The sequence below is a fragment of the Orycteropus afer genome, unplaced genomic scaffold, assembly GCF_000298275.1.
Source record: "Orycteropus afer afer isolate SDZICR_OR568_19922 unplaced genomic scaffold, OryAfe1.0 scaffold00330, whole genome shotgun sequence".
NCBI classification, from domain to species: Eukaryota; Metazoa; Chordata; class Mammalia; order Tubulidentata; family Orycteropodidae; genus Orycteropus; species Orycteropus afer.
Genome location: NW_006921917.1, coordinates 1,408,616 through 1,432,028, shown reverse-complemented (window position 1 = coordinate 1,432,028; position 23,413 = coordinate 1,408,616). Strand labels below are relative to the sequence as shown.

Genomic DNA, 23,413 nt, shown 5'->3' with positions numbered 1-23,413 from the left:
TTTTATAGTTTTCTTTATTCAGGTCTTCTGTGTCCCTGGTAAGAGTTATTCCCAAGTATTTTATTTTTTGGTAGCTGTTGCAAATGGTATCGATTTCCTTATTTCCTTTTCAGCAATCTCTTTGCTGGTGTAGAGGAATCTAGCTGATTTTTGGATGTTGATCTTGTATCCCACCACTATGCTAAATCTCTCAATTAGTACCAATAGATTTTATTTTACTAAATCTCTTGGGTTTTCTAGGTAGAGGATCATATCATCAGCAAATAGGGATAGTTTTAACTTCTTCCTTACTAATTTGGATGCCTTTGATTTCCCTTTCTTGCCTTATGGCCCTGGCTAGGACTTCCAATACAATGTTGAATAGAAGTGGTAATAGAGCGCATCCTTGTCTGGTTCCTGTTTGCAAGGGGACTGGTTTCAGTCTCTCTCCATTGCGAATAATGTCTGCCGTTGGTTTTGCATAGATGCCCTTTATTATGTTGAGGAATGTCCTTTCCATTCCTATTTTGCTGAGAGTTTTGATCAGGAATGGGTGTTGAATTTTATCAAATGCCTTTTCTGAATCAATTGACACGATCACGTGGCTCTTTTTCTTTGTTTTATTTATGTGATGGGATGACGTTGATTGCTTTTGTAATGTTGAACCATCCTTTTATACCTGGTAGGAACCCCACTTGGTCATAATGTATTATTTTTTTGATGTGTTGTTGGAGTCTGTTGGCTAGTATTTTGTCGAAGATTTTTGCATCTATATTCATGAGGGATATTGGTCTGTAGTTTTCCTTTTTAGTGATGTCTTTGCATGGTTTTGGTATCAAGGTTATGCTTGCTTCATAACATGAATTGGGGAGGATTCCATCCTTTTCTATGTTCTGGAATAGTTTGAGTAGGATTGATGTCGGTTCTTCTCTGAACGTTTGATAGAATTCTCTGGTGAAAGCATCTGGGCCAGGATTTTTTTGGTTGTTGGTAATTTTTTTATGACCTGTTCAATTTCTTCTTTTGTTTTGAGTCTATTCAACTTTTTCACCTTAGTCTGTGTTAGTTTAGGTAAGTAGTATGTTTCTAGAAATCTGTCCATTTTTTCCAGATTTTCAAATTTGTTGGAATATGGTTCTTCATAGTATCCTGATACTATCCTTTTAATTTCTCTTGGTTCTGTTGTGACATCACCCAATTTGTTTCTTATTTGTGTTATTTGTATTTTCTCCCTCTTTTCATTTGTTAAATTTGCCAGTGGTTGTCAATTTTATTAATCTTTTCAAAAAACCAACTTCTAGTCTTGTTGATTTTTTCTATTGTTTTTCTGTTTTCTGTCTCATTTATTTCTGCTGGAATCAACAAATACTGGTGAGGATGTGGGAAGATTAGAACCCTGATCTGCTGCTGGTGGAATTGGAAAATGGTACAACCACTTTGGAAAATAATATGGTACTTCCTCAAAAAAACTAGAAATAAAATTACCTTAGGATCCAGCATTCTTACTCTAGGTATATACCTTGGAAATCTAGTAGAAGAAATATGAACAGATAAATGCACACCTATGTCACTGCAGCACTATTCACAATAGCAAAAAGATAGAAACACTTAAGTGGAGGGAGACTAGATTATTGAAAACAGAACAACCAGAATGGAAATTATTATAATGTTGACAGACTGTGTGAAATGTAGCCAGTGTCACTGAACAATTTGTGTAGAAAATTGTTAAATGGGAACCTAATTTGCTGTGTGAACATTCACTGAAAACACAATAAAATAATAACAATAATGAACAGATCTACTCTGGCACACATGAGGTCACTATGAGTCAGAATCAATTCCATTTCAACTGGTTTGGTTCTCCACATTGACAAGATATGTGAGTACTTCCTGACTCCTTTTACAATTAGGAGTATCTTTCTCTTATCTCTGAAAATCAAGATATTAGCTCGATATTGAATCCTTAGGTCACAGTCTTTGCTCCTCTTCCCACTTTTTTACTCCAATATCTTCTAATGTTTAATGTGTCATAGGAAGAGTCTGATGCTAGTTTAATTTTCTTCCTTTATCAGTAAGCTTCCTTTCCCTCTGCCTGCCATTTGGATACTTGCAGATTTTTTTTTTTTTCTTATTCAGAAGTTTCCTGAAATATTTCTAGTCCCTTTTCACTAATTTTGCTTAGAACTTAATGATACATATATCATTGTATTGGACTCAATTGTATTTTCAGCTCATGGAAAATTTTGTTATTTACTGGGTTGTTGTTTTTGTTCCTGTTTTCCTAAGTCTGTATCCTTCTCTCTCTTTTTCCCCCCTTTCATATATTTTATACCCTCCAAACTTTTTTCTATAACTTCTGGGTAATTATTCAAACCTTTTAAAAATCTCTTATCTCTTTTACAGTCTGCCTAACTTGCCTTCATTGTGGTTTTTAATTTGCCAATTATGTTTCTGTTTTCAGTGTTTCCAGTAATCTTAAAAGTGTGCCCTCATTGTGGCCTTGTGCTCTTGTTGAATTGATTTAGTGTCATCTTGAATCTTGTCTTAAAAAAGAAATTAAACAGTTTCTCAAGATTCCTCCCTTTCTAGGCAGAAGGAGAAAGAGGGAGAGGTCGTTCACTCTGATCCTCCTCAGATAATTCTCATTTTGAAATCTTTATTTCTATCTGTTGTGTTTGCTCATCTGCAGACAGTGTCCCATATCTGTCCATTATTAGAAATTGGGAAGGGTTCTATCTTAGTGGAGGCCTGTGTTTACATATATTAAGACCAGATGAAGAAGGAATGAAAAAGCTTTGGTTTACAGTGGGAAGGAAGTAGAGAAGGAGCAAGGGTCTGTGCTTTCCGCTGAGTCTGGTGTACCTGCTGTGCGTAAAGTATGAGCAGGTATGAAGTGTCTCCTCTGCAGGGTGTACTCGCTGTGGCCTCCAAAGGCTGACTACTTCCCAGAGGCTCAGCTGGAGTCTACTGGAGTTCCCAGCCAATTGGCCACCACAGAATGCCATAGGGGAGCTGTGACTTCTCCTTTGCTGGGTCGCAGATTGCTTTTATCTTGTGTCCTTGGTTTTCGGAATATGTGTGTGCTTGTGTGTGGTATTATTTGACATTCTCCCCCTTGCTTATTTTTAGTTGTCATGGATAGTTTCAAATGTGGTTCTCATTGTGGGGAGTTGTTGTTATTTTTGTTGTTACTGCCTTTGAGTCATCTCTGGCTCTTAGCAACCCGAACAAAACAGAAGTGTTGCCTGGTCCTGCGCCATCCTCAGAATCCTTGCTGTGTTTGTAGGGAGTAAAGGTAGTTAAAGTAAACCCTCCAGGATGATTCTTCATTCACTGTTTTAACATTTGTTCTCAAGTATTACTATAATTATCCTAGTTACCCTAGTACTGCTATAACAGAAACACCACGAGAGGCTGGGTTTTAACACATTTATTTTCTTGCAATGCAGGAAGCTAGACGTCTGAATTCAAGGAGCTGGTTGGTTTTAGGGGAAGGCTTTCTCTCTTTGTTGGCTCTGGGGAAGGTCTTTGTCTCTTCAGCTTCTGTTTCCTGGTTCCTTGGAGATCTCCATGTGTCTTGGCCATCTGTATTTCTCTCAGTTCTGCTTGCTTGCTTGTCCTAATCTTCTCTTTTTATATCTTCTAAGAGATTGACTCAAAACACACCCTACATTAATCCTGCCTCTTTAACATGACAGAGACAACCCATTCCCAAGTGGGATTATAACCACAGGCATAGAAGTTAGGATTTACAACACATATTTTGGGGGGCGTAATTCAACCCATAACAGCGATAAAAAGGAAAGTCGTAATAACATAGTGACTTAACAACTGCTGGCGTCCATAATGAGCACAAAAAGGCACCAGATTTACCTGAAAATATGCAGCATACTTTCTACCTCTAAGTCTCCATTGGTGGAGGCTTCATTGGAAGTTTAAAAAATTATGATGTTTAATTGGAGTCAGACTTTAATACCTGATACCATATAATATTTCTTACTGCCTTTGAGTCTGTCAGCTTTACATTGTTCATTTTTCCGTTCTGTGCTGGAATGGCACTCCAGTGTCTCAAATTAACACGTTGTAGGAATACAGGCTCCTTCTTGAAACCAAATGCAAATACGTACTTAGTAGGAAGCAAGGTATCAGTTTCTCTTTGGAGGCTTTACTGTCAGGAACCTGAAATAGTTTGTTTCACAGCCTGTACTCTCAAACCTGTATTTAATTTATTCTTAATAGGCTGTGGTTAGGGGAATTCCCACCTTAGTGGTGTGTAGTCTGCAAGGTGGGAATTCTCTAGGCTCCCTGGCTGGGAAAATCTCCTTTTGAGAGCATAATGATTGACAGGTGGAGTGAATTCTATCAAACCAACCAACAGTGGCAGTACAAACCTGCAAAAAATAATTTGGCAGTATGTTTCAAAGTTCACACCACAGTCATAATCACACTTCATTAACTTAAGGAAATGATGCAAAAGAAAAAAAATGATATGCAAGGAAGTATTCATTGCATACTTAGGAATATAGAAGCATTATTTAATGAATGTTTATTTAATTGATTGAATATTTGTAACCGTTGAAATTATAACTGAAGACTATGTCACTACATAAAACGTACAAATGATACCATGTTAAAGGGGAAAAAGACGTTTATATTGCAATTTTATATGTTAAAGAAAACCATGTAAAATCTTTCAAAGGATGTGATTACTAAAGTTATTATACTGGGGCATTTAGGTAATGGTTGATTTTTTTCCCCTTCTCATTTTAAATTGCTATTAATTTTTATGACTTAAAAAAATAGTTATTTAAAAACAAACAAACAACAACAACAAAACCGAACCAAACAGACAGCCTCACTGCAATCCAGTCAGATCTGACTCATAGCGACCCTCCTTGGGTTTCTGAGGTGGTATCACTAGGGAGGTAGATTGCCCAACCTTCCTTCCGCGGAGTGGCTGGTGGGTTTGAACAGCCAGCCTTCTAATTAGAGGTCACATACCTTAAGCACTACACTACCAGAGCTCCAAACAAAACCTACTTACCAGAAAACATTTAGCAACCAAAAGGTTGTGTTTGCCCTGAGTTAAAATTTAACCCCTTCAAAGGAGTTCTGGTGGCATAGTGCCTAAAGCATTTGACTACTAACCAGGAGGTTGGCAGTTCAAACCCATTAGCCACTGTGTGGGAGGAAGACTGGGCAATGGACTTCTGTAAAGATTTACCACTTCAGAAACCCAATGGGGACACTGTGAGTTGGAATTGACTCAATGGGAGTGAGTCTGAGTGTTGACTGTTGTTGACTACTGATCTTTGCTGAGCTAATTTGTTACAAATATGTTGATTTAACTCTAAGTCATACTTTTACTACCTGTCTGCCAGTTTGTCATATTCTGGTGGCTTTCATATTGCTGTGATACTGAACACTATAGCACGGCATTTCAAATACCAGCAAAGTTACCCATGGTGGACAGGTTTCTGTGGAGCTTCCAGAAAAGACAGACTAGGAATAAAACCCTGGTAATCTATTTACCCACCAGCTACTCCTCGGAGGGAAGATTGGGCAATCTACTTCTGTAGTGATACTGCCTTGGAACCCAAGGAGGGGTCGCCATGAGTCAGGTCTGACTCGACAGCACATAACAACAACAACAATCTATTTCTGAACTCTGGTGGCGTAGTGCCTAAGGCACTTGACTGCTAACCAGAAGGTTGGCGATTCAAACCCACCAGCCACTCCTTGGAAGGAAGGTTGGGCAATCTACTTTCGTAGTGATACTGCCTCGGAAACCCAATGAGGAGTCTCTATGAGTCAGGTCTGACTCCATGGCACATAACAACAATAAGAAATCTATTTCTGAAAATTAGCTGATGAAAACCCTATGGATCACAACAGGATATTGTCTGACTGTCTTGTTGTTAGACACGTCATCAGAAGGGATCAGTCACTAGAAGACAGCATGTTTGGTGAAGTGCAGAGCCAACAGGAGCTCTGGTGGCACAGTAGTTAAGCACTCAGCTGTTCACCAAAAGGTCCACGGTTTGAACTCACCGGCTGGTCTGTGGGAGAGAGATGTGGCAGTCTACTTTGGTGAAGATTTATACCTTGGCAACCTTGTGGGGCAATTCTACTTTGCCATCTAAGGTAGCTGTGAGTTGCAATCTGTTTGACAGCAAACAGCAACAGAAGGCCATTGAGAGTGTGGGAGATAAGAAGGATTGGCACAATAGCTGCAATGATAGACTTGAACATGTTGGCAACTGTGAGGATAACACAGGATTGGATGACATTTTGTTCCATTGTACATAAGGTCACCATGAATCAACAGCACTTAACCACAGTGTGGTACTTATGAATATTCACAAACTGAAAAAAAATCTATCTAGAAACTCAGTTGACATATAACAGCTGATATATTTAGTGTCAAACAAAGATTATTTTGTACTTGCTTTTCTTATAATGACTTAAGCTTATTAAGCCTGAATTTTATAGCACATATTGAGGCATTAAAACATATCATGCAACCCTGACTATAATTAATTGCAAAAGAACAATGCATCAAAGACACTGTACAAAGCAAAGCTGTTACTGTATTGTTAGGGCATGAGAAATGGATCCTAAAAATACTCACTTTTATATATGCTACTATATATAAACTCAACTGTCTTCTATGCTGACCAGAAAAAGAAAAAAAAAAAAAAAAACCAGAAACACCTGAAATGACGTAGCTAAGTCCTTGCATCATGTTTTATGAAGAATACTGCCTAAACGTAGTATCATGATGTCATAAGATCTGGAAATCACTTCCTTTGAGGATTTGCTAATGTTTGGAGCTAAGTGTCTGTAGCTTAGAGAAGACTAAGGAGCTATATTAGGAGAATTGCCTTGTGCAATAAAGAACACTAGTATTTTGTTATTCCAGAAATAACTAAGGTGAAAGTTGGAAGCTGGTAAGATTTCAGTTCAATGTCAAGGACTTTGTAATGAGAAGAGTCACCCTCAGTTCAGCCATGGAACTGATTTTCTCATGAGTTCCGTGGTACTGGGCACTGGAATACTGGAAGTGTTCGGCTCAAGGTTAAATATCCAGCTGCCGGGAGCGTTATCAAAGGCATTTCTGTAAAATCAACTTTTCATTTGCAAACTTGTTAAGTTCGCCTCTTAGTTCTTGCAGGTTTTAAAAACAGATTCCATAGCATTTTCTGTGTACGCCATCATGTCATGTCATCTGCACATATAGACAGTTTTACATCTTCTGTCTAAATCTTTTTGCCTTCTATTGTTGTTGCCTACTGATCATTGTAGGATTTCCAATATAATGTTGAACAGAAGTTGCCAGAACAGATACCCTTGCCTTGTTCTCAACCTTACGGAGAAAGTATTCAGCGTTTCACTAGATAGCTCCGTAGTTTTCAAAGATGTCCTTCATCACATTGTGGGTGTTCGTTCCCTTTTGTTCCTGTTTTATTGAAAATTTGTATCATGAGTGGACACTATATTTTGTCAAATCCTCTTTCTACATGTATTGAGATGATGATATAATTATTTCCTTTACTCTGATCATTGATTTTACCTCCTTCTTCATTTTTAGTATATGTAGAGGATAAACTTCCTCCAAAACCAAACTAAACCAAACCAAACCCACTGCCATCGAGTAAAGTCCAACTCATAGCTACTCTGTAGGACAGAGTACAGCTGCCCCATAGGATTTTCAAAGCTGTAAATCTTTACGTAAGCAAACTGCCTCATCTTTCTCCCATGGAGTGGCTGTTGGATTTGAACCACTGACCTTCTGATTAGCAGCTGAATGCCTTAGCCACTGTGCTACCCTTCCCTGGAAGCATGACTTTATTTGCAACCCACAGATTTTTATTTTGTGTTGTCTTTGGCATTCGGTTCAATGTACTTTTCTCTTATTGTTTCATCTTTGACCCATGGGTTATTTAGAAGTGATTTCCTTAGTTTTCAAATATCAGAGGATTTTCACATTTTGCTACATGTACCTTTTCATAATGATGTAATGAATGTCTGATATTAATATAGCCATGCCAACTTTCTCATGCAAATACGATCACTTCTTTATATTTAATATGAGTTTCTTGTAGAACTATATAGTTGAGTCTTCCTTGTTTTATTTTTTTAACCTTGTCTAACGTTCTGTGACTTTTAATTGAGGACTTTAGTCAGTTTACATTTAATATGCTGTTGATGTGGTTGAGGCACCCTGGGTGACGCAAATGCTTGAGCACTTGACTGCTAGCCTAACGGTTGACTGTTTGAACTCACCCAGAGGTGCCTTGGAAGAGAGACTTGGTGATCTTCTAACAGGTGACAACCATGAAAACCTATGGAGCAGTTCTTCTCTGCACATAAGGAGTAGCCATGAGTCGGAATCGACTTGACAGCAACTGATAATTAATGATAACAACATTGATGTGGTTGGGTTTAAATCTGCCATCTCTATATTTGTGGAGTTTTTGTCGTGTTTGTTTTTTGTTCCTCAGTTCCTCTTTTTGAGTGAATTGTGTGTTTTTGGTATTTAATTTTATTCCCTTTATTTGAAGCTATATCTCCTGATGGGGTGTATGTATGTATTTGGTTTCCTTTCTTTTTTTAAATACTGCTTTAGAGCTGCATTGTTCAATACAAGAGCCACATGTGGTTATTTAAATTTTGATTAATCAAAATATGAGAAAATAATACATTCCTGGCTGGATCCCTGGTAGTATACAGGTTAAAGCACTCAGCTGCTAACTGAGAGGTCAGCAGTTTGAACCCACCAGCCGTTCTGCAGAAGCAAGATGAGGTAGTCTGCATCTGTAAAGGTTGATAGCCCTGGAAACCCTGTGGGGCAGTCTGTTGTCTCCAGTAGGGTTGCTAAGAGTCAGAATTGACTCAACAGCACTGGGTTGGGTTTGGTTTTTTAACAACATATGATCCTGAGCATCTTTTTATATGTTGTTATCTGTGTATCTTCTTTGGTAAGATGTGTGTTCATATCTTTGTCCATTCTTAAAAATTCAGTGGTTTTTTTTTTTTTTGGTTTCTGGGTTTATTTTTTTATTGTTGAGTTTTAAAGAGTTCTCTGTATATCTTAGGAGCTCTAGTGGCATAGTGCCTAAGGCATTTGACTGCTAACCAGAAGGTTAGCAGTTCAAATTCACCAGCGACTCCTTGGAAGGAAGGTTGGGCAATCCACTTCCATAGTGATACCACCTCAGAAACCCAAGGAGGGGTTGCTATGAGGCACATCCAACTCCACGGCAGTAAGTTTGATTTTGTTTTTTGTTTTTGTATATCTTAGATACAAGCTGTTTATCGGATAAGTCTTTTGCAGATATTTTTGCCCAGTCTCTGACTTGTCTTCTCATTCTCTTCATAGTATCTTTTGTAGAGCAGAAGTTTTTAATGAAGTCCAACTCTTTAAGTTTTTCTTTTTATGGATTAGAGATTTTTATTTTTATTCATCTCTCAGTTGGCTAGATTCCGTCATCACTTGGTTTTCCCAAGAAGGACCCAGGTAGCCCTGGAGGTGTCTGTACTGCTTGTCTGTCCCCTTCACACTGAAAGAGCAATTTGGCTGGCCATGATATCTCTTCCCTAGAATTTGTTGACCTATCTCCTCTGTCACCTGGAATTGTGTTAAACCAGTTTGTTTATTTTTTTTCTTTACTGCTTTTGTTTTTCCTTTTTGAATTAGAATTGCACTTTTCAAAGAATGTACATGAGTTCTGTACCTTTCGACTCACTGCACTTGAGAGAGTTGTTGCTAGGAATATACCACATCTGTATTGCTGTGATGTGGACCCTGGTATTCACTCCTCAGAAGGAAGATGGGACAATCTACTTCTATAGTGATACCGCCTCAGAAACCCAAGGTGGGGTCTCTCTGAGTCAGATCTGACTCCGTGGCAGTGGTTGCGTTTTGTTTTTTAATCATGCGTCTTTGTTTTCTTTCCTAGAGATCATTGACGATCTCGCCAATCTGGTGGAGAACACTGATGAGAAACTTCGCACTGAGACGAGGCGTGTGAATATGGTGGACAGAAAGTCAATGTCTTGTGGTAAGACATGGCTCTAGTTGGGTTCTGCTTCTCTGATTGCTTGTGGAGCTACTCAGCTTTGGGTTTCCCACTTTGTCTGATCACTATGAGGAGGTGGTTGTTCTGCTGGATACAGCTAGTCCCATTTGATGAAGCATTGACATTGCTAAAAGATGCTTAAATCTAGTAAAAATGAAATGAATTGTTTTTGATTTAGAGGTCTATAATATATTGTTATTATGATTATATTAATAAAGAAGATTTCCTGTATATTTATAGAGACTGGTAACTTGGGAAATTGTATGACATTATGCAGATGGCTGGTGGTCGAGCTTGTGGGTTGAAAAATGCTCCAGCTTGCATTTGTGTCCTTTTAAATCACAAGCTTAATTGTTGAAGCTTGAACTGCAGGCTGGTTAAGATTCTAGGTTCTGAAGTCTGATTGAGGTCAAGTCCTACATTTAGTGATGTTTTCTTTGATAAGTCACTTTATTTCTATGATACCTCATATGAGGGAGCCCTGGTGGTACAGTGGTTAAGCACTTCACTGGTAACCAGAAAGTTGGAAGTTCAAACACACCAGCTGCTCTGCTAGAGAAAGGAGTGACAGTCTGCTTCCATAAAAATGACAGCCTTACAGTTAAAAGGAGAAAGGCGTCTTTCCAACATTTGATACCAGAACAATTGGGCATCCACATGCAATAAGTAAATAAATAACCTCAACACACATGTCTTACATGTTACACAAAAATTAACTCAAAATGAAACATAGACCATAAGGTAAAGTGCAAAACTATAAAACTTCTGAAAGAAAACACAAGGGCAAAAATCTTTATGACCTCGGTATAGTAGGGTTTTCAATCTCAGCGCTATTGGCACTTTGGTTTGGATAATTCTTTCAGGAGGAGGTAGTGGTTTCCCTATGGATTGTAGAATGTTTAGCATAGTGTGACAACCAAAAATGTCTCCAGACATTGACAGATGTCCCCGGGGTATCAAAATCACCCCAAGTTGAGAACCACTGAATTAGGCAGAGGAAGGTTCTTAGGTATGTCATCAAAAGCACATTGTTAACAGAAATTTTTAAGTTGAATGTAAAGTTTTAAAAATGAGCCAGAAAAAGACAATGCTAAGAGAATGAAAAGATAAATTACAGACTGGGAGAAAATATCTGATATAGAAAATATCTGTTTCCTGACTATATAAAAAAACTCTCGGAACTCAACAATAAGAAAACAACCCAATAAAAATAATGGGCTCATCTGGAGCAAAGAAGAGAAAAGAAAATCAAAGAGACATGGAAACAGTCCAAAGGACTAATGGACCATGAAAACCTCAACCTATATGACCCAGAGACCAGAACTAGATGGTGCCTGGCTATCAGTGTTAACCACTTGGAAAGGGATCAAAATTGGAGATCCTGTATAGAGTGGGAGAAGAATGTGGAACAAAACTCAAAATCATAAAAAAGACCAGGCTTATTCGTCTCCTAGAGACTGGTGAAACCCTGTAGAATGTGGCCCTTTGTCACCCTTTGTGCCTGGAATTGATCTCACTCCTGTGGCTTAACTCTCAGCCAAACGACAGGCCTGAGCTAAGGCCTAAGGAGTTCTGGTGGGGAAGTGCCTAAGGCATTTGACTACTAACCAGAAGGTTGGCAGTTCAAACTCACCAGCCGCTCCTCGGAAGGAAGACTGGGCAATCTACTTCTGTAAAGATTTACCGCCTCGGAAACCCAAAGGGAGTCGCTGTGAGTTGGAATTGACTCATAGCGACCCCTCCTTGGATTTCTGAGGCAGTATCCCTACAGAAGTAGATTGCCCAACCTTCCTTCTGAGGAGTGGCTGGTGGGTTTGATTCACCAGCCTTCTGGTTAGCAGTCAAATGCCTTAGGCACTGTGCCACCACAGCTCCCTAAAATTATATAGCATATATAATGTTTCTAACAGTGGCCGGCCTCCCTGGCTTTCCGTGTATGGAGAGGTGTTATAGCGTAGTGGTTAAGGGGCTGTGAACTGTAGAGTCAGGGCTCACAGCTCAGCTCTGCCACTCACCAGCTATGTAATCTTAGTTAAGTAAAGCCACTTAGCTACCCTTTGCCGTGGTTTCCCCATCTCTGAAATGGGGATAATAACGACATATACCTCTTTGGTGGTTAAGTTAGTGTGTTAACTTGGCTGGGCCTGGTTGAGTGGCTGGGCAGCTGAATGTAGTTATTTCCCATGATGAGACTGGTAATTAACTCCATGGTGGAATCTATTGGAGCAGCTGAGTAGCTGCATTGGGTATGTGGTCTGCTTCCTGTATGTAAGAAACAGCTTTAGGAATGGTCGCTAGCTTAGGGCACACTTGAACCCTGCATGTAGCTGAGTCGTTTTTCAGCAGCCTGCCATCCTCTGCCAATCTTGGGACTTTTAATGAAATTGAATTAATGGCCTGCCATGTTGTTTGGTAATATTGGGACTGTGCCTTGTTATTTGTCGACCTTGGGTTTATCAGCTTCAGCAGCCAGTAGCTGAGTAAAGAAAAGCCTCCAGCTTCATTGGGCCAGAGCAGGAGGCAGAGCTGAAGCCCAAGGTTGAGAAGCTTTCACCCAGCCCCTGGAGCCTGGCACTTTGAACTCAGACTTAAAGCCTCCAAATTGTAAGAATAAACTCCTGTTTGTTAAAGCTATCCTATTTGTGATATTCCTGTCAGAGCGGCACTAGGGAACCAGAACAACTTCAGAGGATTGTTGTGGGGAATAAGTGAATGTACACCCACACACACCCACACACACCTTACCCCTTATTTGCAATTTCATTTCTGTATGTGTGCCATACATATATGTTAGAACAGTGTTTCTTATATTGTAAGCAGTGAGCAAGTAAGTATTAGCTTTTATAATTATATGTCTCAAGTAGGGAGGGTCTTCACAATTAAGTGACAACTTTCTTAAGGGCTTATGTATGTGTTAGGGAGCTCTGGTGGCATAGTGCCTAAGGCATTTGACTGCTAACCAGAAATCATAGCTCAACAGCCAAAAAAAAAACTATCTTTATATCATTTCTGATGTCTGGAAAGGAAAATAATTTGCTTTTTTTGTTGTAATTTTAAAGGGAGATTTGCAATTTCACATGGATTTGTTGACATACAATGCTACTTTTTGCATATTAATGAAGTTTCAGAATATGACCTCTAAAGCTCTTGAGCGATTGGCTGGTATTTATACTAAAAAGTTCGCTTCTAACTCTTCAGCTGATGAATATTAAGCCTTTGAATAGGCATAGTGCAGAATTTCCTGAGTAGGGCCAGCAGCCCTGGGCAAACTTACACTGATCCTTGTTTTGCTCCCAGCCTCTAAACTCTTTGGTACTTTCCTATAGCTCCTTAATCTGATAAAACCAATTTGTAGGCAGGAGTCAGGGACTTCGGCGGTCTGAATAGGCGGGCAGAGAGGGGTGGAAAGTAAGTGCCTGAGGCATTGCCAGAAGGTTGGCAGTTCAAACCCACCAGCTCCATAGAAGGAAGATGGGGCAATCTACTTCCCTAAAGATTGATGCTGTGGAAACCCAATGGGAGTCGCTGTGAGTCAGAATTGACTCAGTGGCAGTGGGTTTTGTTTTTTGTTTTAGGACCACCCAAATTGGAAAGTGTAATAGACCCTTCTCACGTTAACCCCAGGAACCCAGAGAGCCATACCTTCATGGTAAAAGTGAGAACTGAACTTCCTTCTCCCCGGCTCTTGGAGATTGTTTTAGCCTTAACACTGAGCAGAGTAGAAGGAAGAAGAAAAGAAAAAATATATATACAGTTCCTGAGAAGTTGTGGTCCCAGAAAGTTGTGGATTTGTGCCCTGCACATACATACTCAGTGTGGATCAGGGAACCTCATTCCCTAAATTTGGGTTAAGGCAGACTTGCCTGTTTTAGTTCCCAGTGCCTGGCAACAAAAGCAAGTGAAATACCTCTCTGGAGAAAGGCATATTTATCCTAGGTCTCTAGGAATCGATCAAAAATAATTTTTAAAAAGCAACGACCAGCACGTAGCCAAAGATAACTAGCATACACGGAAACAGGACAACATGACCAAGGGATCAGCAGCAGACTGTGGAAGCCAGTCTGCACTGACCTGCAGAATTAGAATGAACAGACACGGAGTATAAAGTCAGTTATTGTTATTAGATGGAAAGAAAGAAATGACAAGCTTGAGGTATCTTCAGACAACAGGAAACTATGAAATGTAACAAAGCAAATTTGAAAAACAAAAAGGTTAGATAGTACTTGTAGAAATAAAAAAATAGCTGCAATTTAAAACTCTGGGCATCTTTGGTAGCAGTAGTAGAGAGAATCAGCTAAAGGACAGATCAGAAAAAATTAAGCTATATTCCCTTTCCCTGAGTGCTAGCATTTAGAAGAGGACACTCAAATGCCATGCAAGTTAAATTAAGATCTTAATAAGGAAGGCACTGGGAGACAGAAGATTAGGCTAAGAACCTCAAGACATAACAAAGAGTTAATCTCCTGCTCTGCCCCAAATCAAGGCTAGATTAATCATTTTATATTTAAAAACCACTTACATACACAAAAATGCCAACAAGGTGTGTTTTAACTATTTGAATGGTGTGGAATGAAGTGGGGTTCAAGTGCAATTCGATTACTGTTCACATGGCACTCTATTACTGTTTAACTAGAGGCCTTGAGTGAACTGTGGATAGCAGCCTGTACATCATCATTTTACTCAAAAGGGTACAAAAATAGATTGTGAACCATGAAATGGGCTTTTGTTTTCCCTCCCTCAGCGTTTCTTCCTTGCTGGTCTGATAGACCACACATAGATGCTTTAGCAGTGAGGACATCTCTAGTTATAAATACAGACCAAATTGCAAGTGGGCCACACAGAAGCAGGGCCTGATGCTGGATCTGTTTATTCAGTTGTTAATGAAGGTTCCTTTGCCTCCTTGTGGACCTTTCACTCGGATCCTGCACGTTAAACACTTTAGCCATCTTTGTGTGTTTTTCCCTTTTTCTTCCCATTTCCCCTGCCCCATTGGTAGTAGCAGATAGAATTTTTTTTTTTTTCTAACAGCAAAATGTAAATTAGACTTATGTTTTTCTACCAGTATCGATATGCATTTTCAGGTCTGTGACTTGTATTGTGGGCATTTATATAAAAGCAGAATCTGGTTCTTGTAATTGCAGTTTAAATATTCAGTGCGCCTCGTCCTCATTAGAATTCAAAATAGAGCCTTGTCTGGGTCTGAATGAGGAAGCCAATTGTGAAAGCTCAGACTAAGAATCCTCAGTAACAGGTTGAGGGGCAGTGTTGCTTCTCAGCATATTGACTATTACGTAATGTTGTCTAAGCACATTTATTGTGATTGTAGCAATGTTTCAGTTTCAGTGATGTGGTTAGAAAAAAGCCCAACTGATACAGCATTAATACTCTCACAGCCTAGAACCATTGTTGCCTTTTGGCTCATCACACTGTCTTCATGGTCTTAGGGAGTAGGCGGTACGCCCTGGGCTTGGAGCCAGACAAACCTGGGTCAGAACTTGGGCTCTGCCACTTAACATGCTGCTGACTTGGAGAGTTACTCGCCCTCTCTAACTCTTAGCATCCCCCTTTATAAAATGAGGATAGTGATTATTAGTACCTATGGTTAGTGATACTACCTCGGAAACCCAAGGAGGGGTCGCTATGAGTCGGGGCCGACTCGATGGCAAATAACAACAACAACACATGGTTATTTTATGGATTAAATGAGAAAATGCAGGTAAACATAGTGATTGGAACTAGCGAGGCCTCGATAAATGTCAGGTATGTTAAACTGCCGGTCACCGGTCTGTCACACTGTGGTGGCTTGCATGCAGCCATGATGCCGGAAGCTGTGCCGCTGGTGCTTTAAATACCAGCAGCGTTAGCCATGGTGGGCAGGTTTCAGCAGAGCTTCTAGAGTAAGACCAGGATGAAAGGCCTGGCAATCTATTTCTAAAAGTCAGCCAATGAAAGCCCTGTGGATCCCAACGAATATTGTCCAATGTAGTGCTGCAAGATGAGCCCTCTCTGTTAGAAGGTTCTCAGATACACAGTGGCCTTAACAGTGGACTCATGTGTGTCAGTGATTGTGAAGGTGGTACTGGGCCAGGCAACGTTTTGTTCTGTTGTGCATGGAGCTGTCATGAGTCAGAGCCAATTCAGTAGCAACTAACAACATTTTAAAATATGGATTTAAATTGGTTGCTGAGAGCCTTCTTCATAGACTTTTAGCTCTGAAGCCGGCATAGTAGGGCCTGTAAGGAGAACAGTGATGACATGAATAAATTAGGTAGAGATATTCTAAAGAGTTAACATCATCATTTGATTAGAAAAAGTGCTGGTTGTTTTCAAATAAACTTAAATTAGAATTTTGTGACTGAAGCCTGCTATCAATCATGAAATCAGTAGATGCTACCTCTAGTGCCTATGTGGGTGATGATGGTGCTGCCTTACCTTAATGTAGCTCTCAACGTATTTTTTCTTATGTTAGAGCTTTTGAACCTTATAAATAAAGCCTTGGTAAGAAAGTGAGTTCCAAGTGGTCCGGCAGTTTATTTGACTGACCCTAGAGACTCTTGAGTCCCTCAAAGAATTGTTTTAAAAACCTTACCACAATAACAGTCTTGAGTAAAAGAATAACTATGTGGGCTTTTTAAAATTTATCTCTTACTGTTTATCAAGAGTATTTCTTCTTGATTACTCTGTCCTTGGGAGCTCTGGTAGCATAGTGCCTAAGGCACTTGACTGCTAACCGAAAGGCTGGCGGTTCAAACCCACCAGCCACTCCTCAGAAGGAAGATGGGGCAATCTATTTCCGTAGTGATACTGCCTCAGAAACCCAAGGAGGGATCACTATGAGTCGGGTCCGACTCGATGGCACATAACAACAACTATGCTGTCCTTAACTTTTTTTTTCTCTTAACAGCCTTTGCTGAGATAATCTAATTTCCTCAGCTCCCTTCTTCTTTACATAGATGGTGTCTATCTTTAAGGTGGTCCTGGGGGACGCAAACGGTTTATATTCCACTACAAACCTACAGGTTGGTGGTTTGAACCCACCCAGGGGTGCCGTGGAAGAAAGGCCTGGAGAACTGTTTCCGTAAAATTTACAACCAAGAAAACTTAGGGAGCAGTTCTCCTCTGTAACACCCAGGGTCATCATGAGTCAGAACTGATATAGTTTGGTTTAGTGTCTTTCTCTATATCTATCATGTCATCTTCAGTGATGCCTCAGTGAAAAATGTTTAGTCCTTCGGTGCATGTCTGCATTCAAAGCCATCTTGTCCTCAGGCTTTCCCATTCATTCAGTCCCATTCATTTTCCCATTCATTCAGTCCCATTCATTTTCCTGTTCATCCAGTCAGTCTTTTCATCCTTCATGGCAACAGAGTTATTGGGCCTCGTCTATGTGCCAGGCACTAGGCTAGGCACTAGAGCTAAAAGGTAGAGAAGGCACAGTTCCTGCCCTGAGGACACTTAGGGTGTGGAGGAGGGAACACTAACACTAATGACTGTCACTAATGACTGCAGCTTGTGTAGATGGAAACGCATCTGAGTAAGCCTAAAGGCTCAGAGATTTCCAAGAAGACGTGACACTAAAACAGAGATCTGAAGAATTAATGTAAAAAAAAAAAAAAAAAATTGCCGTTGAGTCGATTCCAACTCATGGCAACCCCATGTGTCAGTTTTCCACTTGGTGGGCTCAAACCTCCCACTTTTTAGCAGCCAAGAGCATTAGCCATTTACATCACTGAGGGACTCTAGTGTGAGGAATGAGTAGAAGAAACTTCTGGGTGTGGGGAGTGAAAAATCAAACCCAAATCAAGCAGAGTGTGTATAGTATGATCCCATTTCAAGGGAAGGAAGCAGGAAGGGAAGAAAAGAGAGACCTACATGAAGTACTGTGTGGAAATGTTTGTTAGAGCATGAAGTGAAGTGTGGAACGGATACACTACAGACTTAGTTAACCTTGATGATTTCAGCGTGGTGGGGTGGGCGAGGCATGGTGACAGATTATCATTAGTTTGTATGGCGTTTTGGGTGCAAGTTTGCAAAGCAGATTTGTTTTACATTCAACAGTTCATAAACATTTGATTTCACGACCCCGATTACCATCCCCAACCATAAAAAACTCTCCTCCCCTCCCTTCCCCTCCCCTCCCCTCCCCTCCCTTTCCCTCTCCTGCATTTTGTTCTATATAAATAATGCTGCATTGCCTGAATAAAGCTCTTTTCCATGTTTAGGATATTTTTTCTCTCAAATAGGACATTGGTTAGGATGTGCCCAGGTGCCAGAATTGGAGGCTGACTTATGAGAGTGGGGACCTGATGGTTACTTGAGGCCCAGGGAATCATCAGTAGGCTAGAGGGCAGGGGCACAAGCAGCTGTCTCTGGACAGAAATAGCCTGGTCGAGGAGCTGAGGTCAGAGTTGCTGAGTGAACCATCACCTCTGCTGTGTGAATGAATTCCGTCTCCTCCTCTTCCCGTCAAAGGAGACAGTGCCTGATTGGCCAGGTCTGGCCATTTGGGGTCCTGAGTGGGAGGTGACACACTGTAGGACTTAATGTGATGGTGGTGGTGGTGGTTGTTACATGCCGTCGAGTCGAACCTGACTCATAGCAACCCCTCCTTGGGTTTCTGAGGCAGTATCACTACGGAGGTAGATTGCCCCATCTTCCTTCCGAGGAGTGGCTGGTGGGTTTGAACCGCCAGCCTTCTGGTTAGTAGTCAAGTTAATGTGATGAAGTGCCCTCAAAATGGAAAGCAGGTTTTGGATCTGGACAGTTCGAAAAATTAAAAAACAGTTGTCCATTACAGATATGTTTCCCATGTAGGTTTATTTAGCCACAGGTGTGAGTGGTGTTAAGCCTTTTGATATATGCTGCCTAATTATTTTCTAATAATGTCTGAGAAACTACATCTCCCACTCTGTGATAGTTAGGACAGTTGCTGATGGATTTTTGCTAAAAATGCAGTGCCTCTCTTCATTCTTCATTCTCCTTGAGTAACTTCTGGAATTGGAAGTGGTTGTCTCCATCAAAAATATTTTTTCTTCCTGTAGTGACACAGCATTATCCCATAGTCTCTCCTGCCATTCCAGGGGCTTGCTCCTTCCTTTCCTTTGTTCTGTTATTTAGGGAATACCGCTATATGTTGACACTGAGGATAAAGTGTCAAATACTACCTGGCCCCTGACCCCTGACCTGTGGAGCACTCAGACAGCAAACTCAGCAGAGTGTGATAGAGATGCTAATAAATAGAACATATGGAAGCAACCTGGTTGGGACAACTTTGAACTAATTTTAGAAGTTGAATAGACATTTAACAAAAGCAAGTAGGAGAAATTTATTTCAAACGATGAGAAATACAGGTTGGAAGAAGGCACTAGGCAGGAAACAACATAGGCTTTCTTAAACAGGAAATAGAACCGTCTGCCTGAGATCAAGGGTGCCTGCTGAAGAGGTGTTGAAAATGAAGGTAGAGTTAGGCTGGGACAAAATCATGAGAAACCTAGGGGCTAACTTAGTCTTCTTTATGTCTTTGGTTTTCTTCTTCTGCCTCTTCTCTGTGGAAGACAATACTCCATTGAGACAATAGATCTTAGTCTTCTGCCCTTTGTTTCTTGACAGTTTTTCTTGAAACCACTTCATCTACTCTCTGAGACGTCTTCCCCTATTCCCTTTATGTGGGGATCTAACACTTCTGCATCTTAACGTTAGACTTCACCTGAATCTCAAGGTCCATGTCTCTTATCAGCTGCCAGTTTTTCCTGACTGCTCCCAACATCTTTTCCCTCTCTATGTGTTTTTTTTTGTTTTGGGGGTGGGGGGCATGTTATCTTTATCCCAAAATAAACTTCCTCTGTCATGCTTCCTATTTTTTCCAGGTTCCTAATTTTTCTAGGTATAAAACTCTCATCATCCCATCAGATGCCTTCAGAGACTAGACAGGAGCCTTTATGAATGAAACAGGCAATTATGATTCTCTCTGGTAGCAAACTAGAGTAAGTAACAGAATTTTGCCAAGTGGAAATAATAGCCTAGAAATGCCAGGTCATCTGGTTTTTGTTTTTTAAGAGAAGCCTGAAATCTGGATTTTTAAGTAAAATTTCCCAATTTTTTAGTGTTGGTAATAAATTCTTATTAAAAACAAACATGTGGGACTAATAAAAACATAGCTGTAGTTTACTACTTTGAGACCACTATTTCGCATCTACCTGGTTAGCTGCTAGGCTGTTTGTTCTCCGAGAGCTCTCTCATCCTTTTTCATTACTTTCTGTTCTTGTGGTGCCGTGAGTTACTTGGTAAGGCTTTTCTAGCCATAGTCTTTTTAACTCTGGTCAGATTAGTGGGTGAGACCATGTGAATAAGGTGTGTGGAACTCTGATGCTAGGATTGGTTAGTTTTGTTACTCTGCCAGGCTTAAAATTAGCCTTCCTAGAGACAGAGGGGCATCGCACTGCCATCAAGAGAGAAGAGCTGAAGGTAGAGTGCATCCTTGGACCTGAGATCCCTGCACTGAACCTCCTTGGCAGAGATGCCTGGCAGAGAGAGACGCCTGGCAGAGAGGGACGCCTGGTAGAGAGGGACACCTGGCTGAGAGACAGCTGAGAGGAACCAAGAGGCAGGAGACAGAGCAGCGGGCCTGCTGGCCCATGCAGCAAGAAAGCTGAGTGCCCTTGGGCAGGAGGCTTGCTGGTGGAGGGGGTGCCCAACGGTGTACCAATTGGCAGAGCTAAAAGAGCTTTGTAATGCTTTCCCAAGCAGGACAGAGGCCAGGCCAAGAGGCCAAGGGCCGGAGAGGCGAGCCTGAGGGCACAGCAGAGGGAAGACTGCCTGACTGAAGAATTGTATCCTGAGCATGTTCCTGAACCTGAATTGTACCTTGTCGCTTCCCTGATAAACCCTGTAATCATCAGTATTATCTGTGAGTTCTGTGTGGCCATTACAACGAATTATCGAACCCAGCAGAGAAGTAGTGAGTGCCTTGGGAGGGACAGCTGGTGTCAGAGTTAGTAAAAAGGTTGGAGGCTGGTGGCATATCTGGCCTCATAGGAATAAGCCTTGGCCTATTGGTTGTAATTCTGTCTTCCTGTTATGAAGTTAGAGGAGGTCAGAAGGTGCTGTCCACATGCCCTTTTTGTAGTCCTCATCACATTATTTCTGGCCTTGTGACATTTATGTGGCTGTTAAAAATGATAACATGAGAAACTGGAACCCTTGTCCATTGCTGATGGGAATATAAAATGGAACAGCACTATGGAAAATATTTTGGCAGGTCTCAAAAAGTTAAACATAGAATTACCATATGACCCAGCAATTCCACTCCTTGACATATACTCAAAAGACTGGAAAACAGGGACTCAAATGGAGTCTTAAACGCCAGTGTTCATTGCAGCACTATTCACAACAGCCGAAAGATGGAAACAACCCAACTGTCCATCAATAGAAGAATGGATAAACAAAATGTGGTATATCCATACAATGGAGTATTATTACTCAACCGTGAAGAGAAATTAAGTCCTGATACATGGTACAACATGGATGAACCCTGAAAACATTAGGTTGAGTGAAATAAGCCAGACACAAAAGGACAAATATTGTATGATCCCACTCATATGAAGTGACATGAATAGGCAAATGCATAGAGACAAAAAGTAGATTAGTGGTTTCCTGGGGCAAGGGGAAAGGGGAATGAGAAGTTAATGTTTAAAGGGTACTGAGTTTCTGTTTGGAGTGAGTTAAAAGTTTTGGAAACAAATAGTAGTGATGGTTACATGGCATTATGCTTATAATTAATGCCACTGAATTGTACACTTAAAAATGATTAAGATGGTAAATTTTATATGTATATTACTACAATAAAAAATTAATAACTGGTAATAAAGAACTCTCATTTTTGGCACAGAAAAGTGTGCATGATTATAACTTTGATAATATTTATAAAGACTCTAATTCCCATCTTATGGTTTTAGTATATTAATGCAGCTAACATCTGCCCAGCTATCAGTATTGCAAAGATAAATAGGACAGAACCCTCTTCTTCAGTTACTGTTATTACTTAAGCATGACCTTTTCAGTTGATTTAAAACTATTTAACTCCCTAGACATTCTGAAATATTTTAGAAAAGTGGCTCTTTCCCATCATGGAGATAATCGGTAGTAAGTGTTGTTCAGTTAATCCCCAACTCATGGCATCTCCATGCGCAACAGGAGCAGGCCATTGTGGGCCGTAGGATTCTCACTGGGTGATTTTCAGAAGTAGATCACCAGGCCTTTCTTCCTCGTCTGTCTTAGTCTGGAAGCTCTGCTGGAACCTGTTGAGCACCAGAGCAACAGTCAGGCCTCCCTGACAGACGGTAGGTGGCTGCACATGGAGTACAGTGACCAGTTATCTAACCCAGGTCTCCTGCATGAAAGGTGAGAGTTCTATCACTGAATACCACTGTCCCACGATAGTGAGTAGTGAAACTATCTAGTGTAAAACTCATAGGGGACCTGCTTGTGTCGTACAAGAGAATACCTCGATGACTATCTTGGAATTGCTTAATTTTCATCTCGGGATAAATTGTATAACACTTGGACTTCTCCCCACTTCTCTTGGCACCCTAAAATACTCCATGTCCTTTGGTTGCTCATGAACTTTGTATAATGTACATGTTAAATGTTTGCAGTCAAAGTGTTTTTTATACATGACCCACCACTGTTGTCTGCTTTGAGTTTTACTGGGGAAAGCCTATTTTTCTGCTAACAGTATTTATTTCGGGAATGGGAATAGGAGTAGTAAGTTCAAATATTGATGCTTCAGCTTAATCCAGGAAAAATGAAGCCTCTGAGAGAAGACAAAATTGGAAAGCCTTTATTTAATAGAAAGTGATTGATATGGGCTGACAGCTTCAGAGGTATCACCATGACCACCTCAGACACCACCACACTTCTTATCAACTGTTATGAGGCAGTCATTTTTGTTATCATTACAGGATCAGAGATGATCACAAAGTAGAATCATTTTTTGATTATTGCTTTTGCTTGGTGTGGTTTGGAAAGATAATGTGTGATTTCTAGGAGTGGTTTCTCTTTCTGTTGAGTAATAATTACACCGTATAGGCCTTGAGTGATGATATTACTGATGTACATGTTTGTGCATGTTCTCTGGTAATGTTTGTTCACCAATTAATTCACCTGCTTTCACCCAGCCCTGCAGGGCCAGAAAATACTGGCTGGGCTTAGAAGCACCTTCAGTAGTCCTGGGACAGAGTAAGTTTTGCATACTCACAGTTGTTGTTGTTGTTGTTATGTGCCATCGAGTCGGCCCCGACTCATAGCGACCCCTCCTTGGGTTTCCAAGGCAGTATCACTACGGAAGTAGGATT

The 23,413-nt window shown here is 40.5% G+C and overlaps 1 protein-coding gene across 1 annotated transcript in view; it reads left to right on the top strand.

Moving 5' to 3' along the window:
* Positions 1-23,413, top strand: part of STX8 (syntaxin 8) — a 252,916-nt gene that overhangs the window by 189,590 nt on the left and 39,913 nt on the right. Inside the window, 1 exon segment of the mRNA XM_042782461.1 lies at positions 9,942-10,043. Within this exon segment, the coding sequence (XP_042638395.1) occupies positions 9,942-10,043 (102 nt within the window).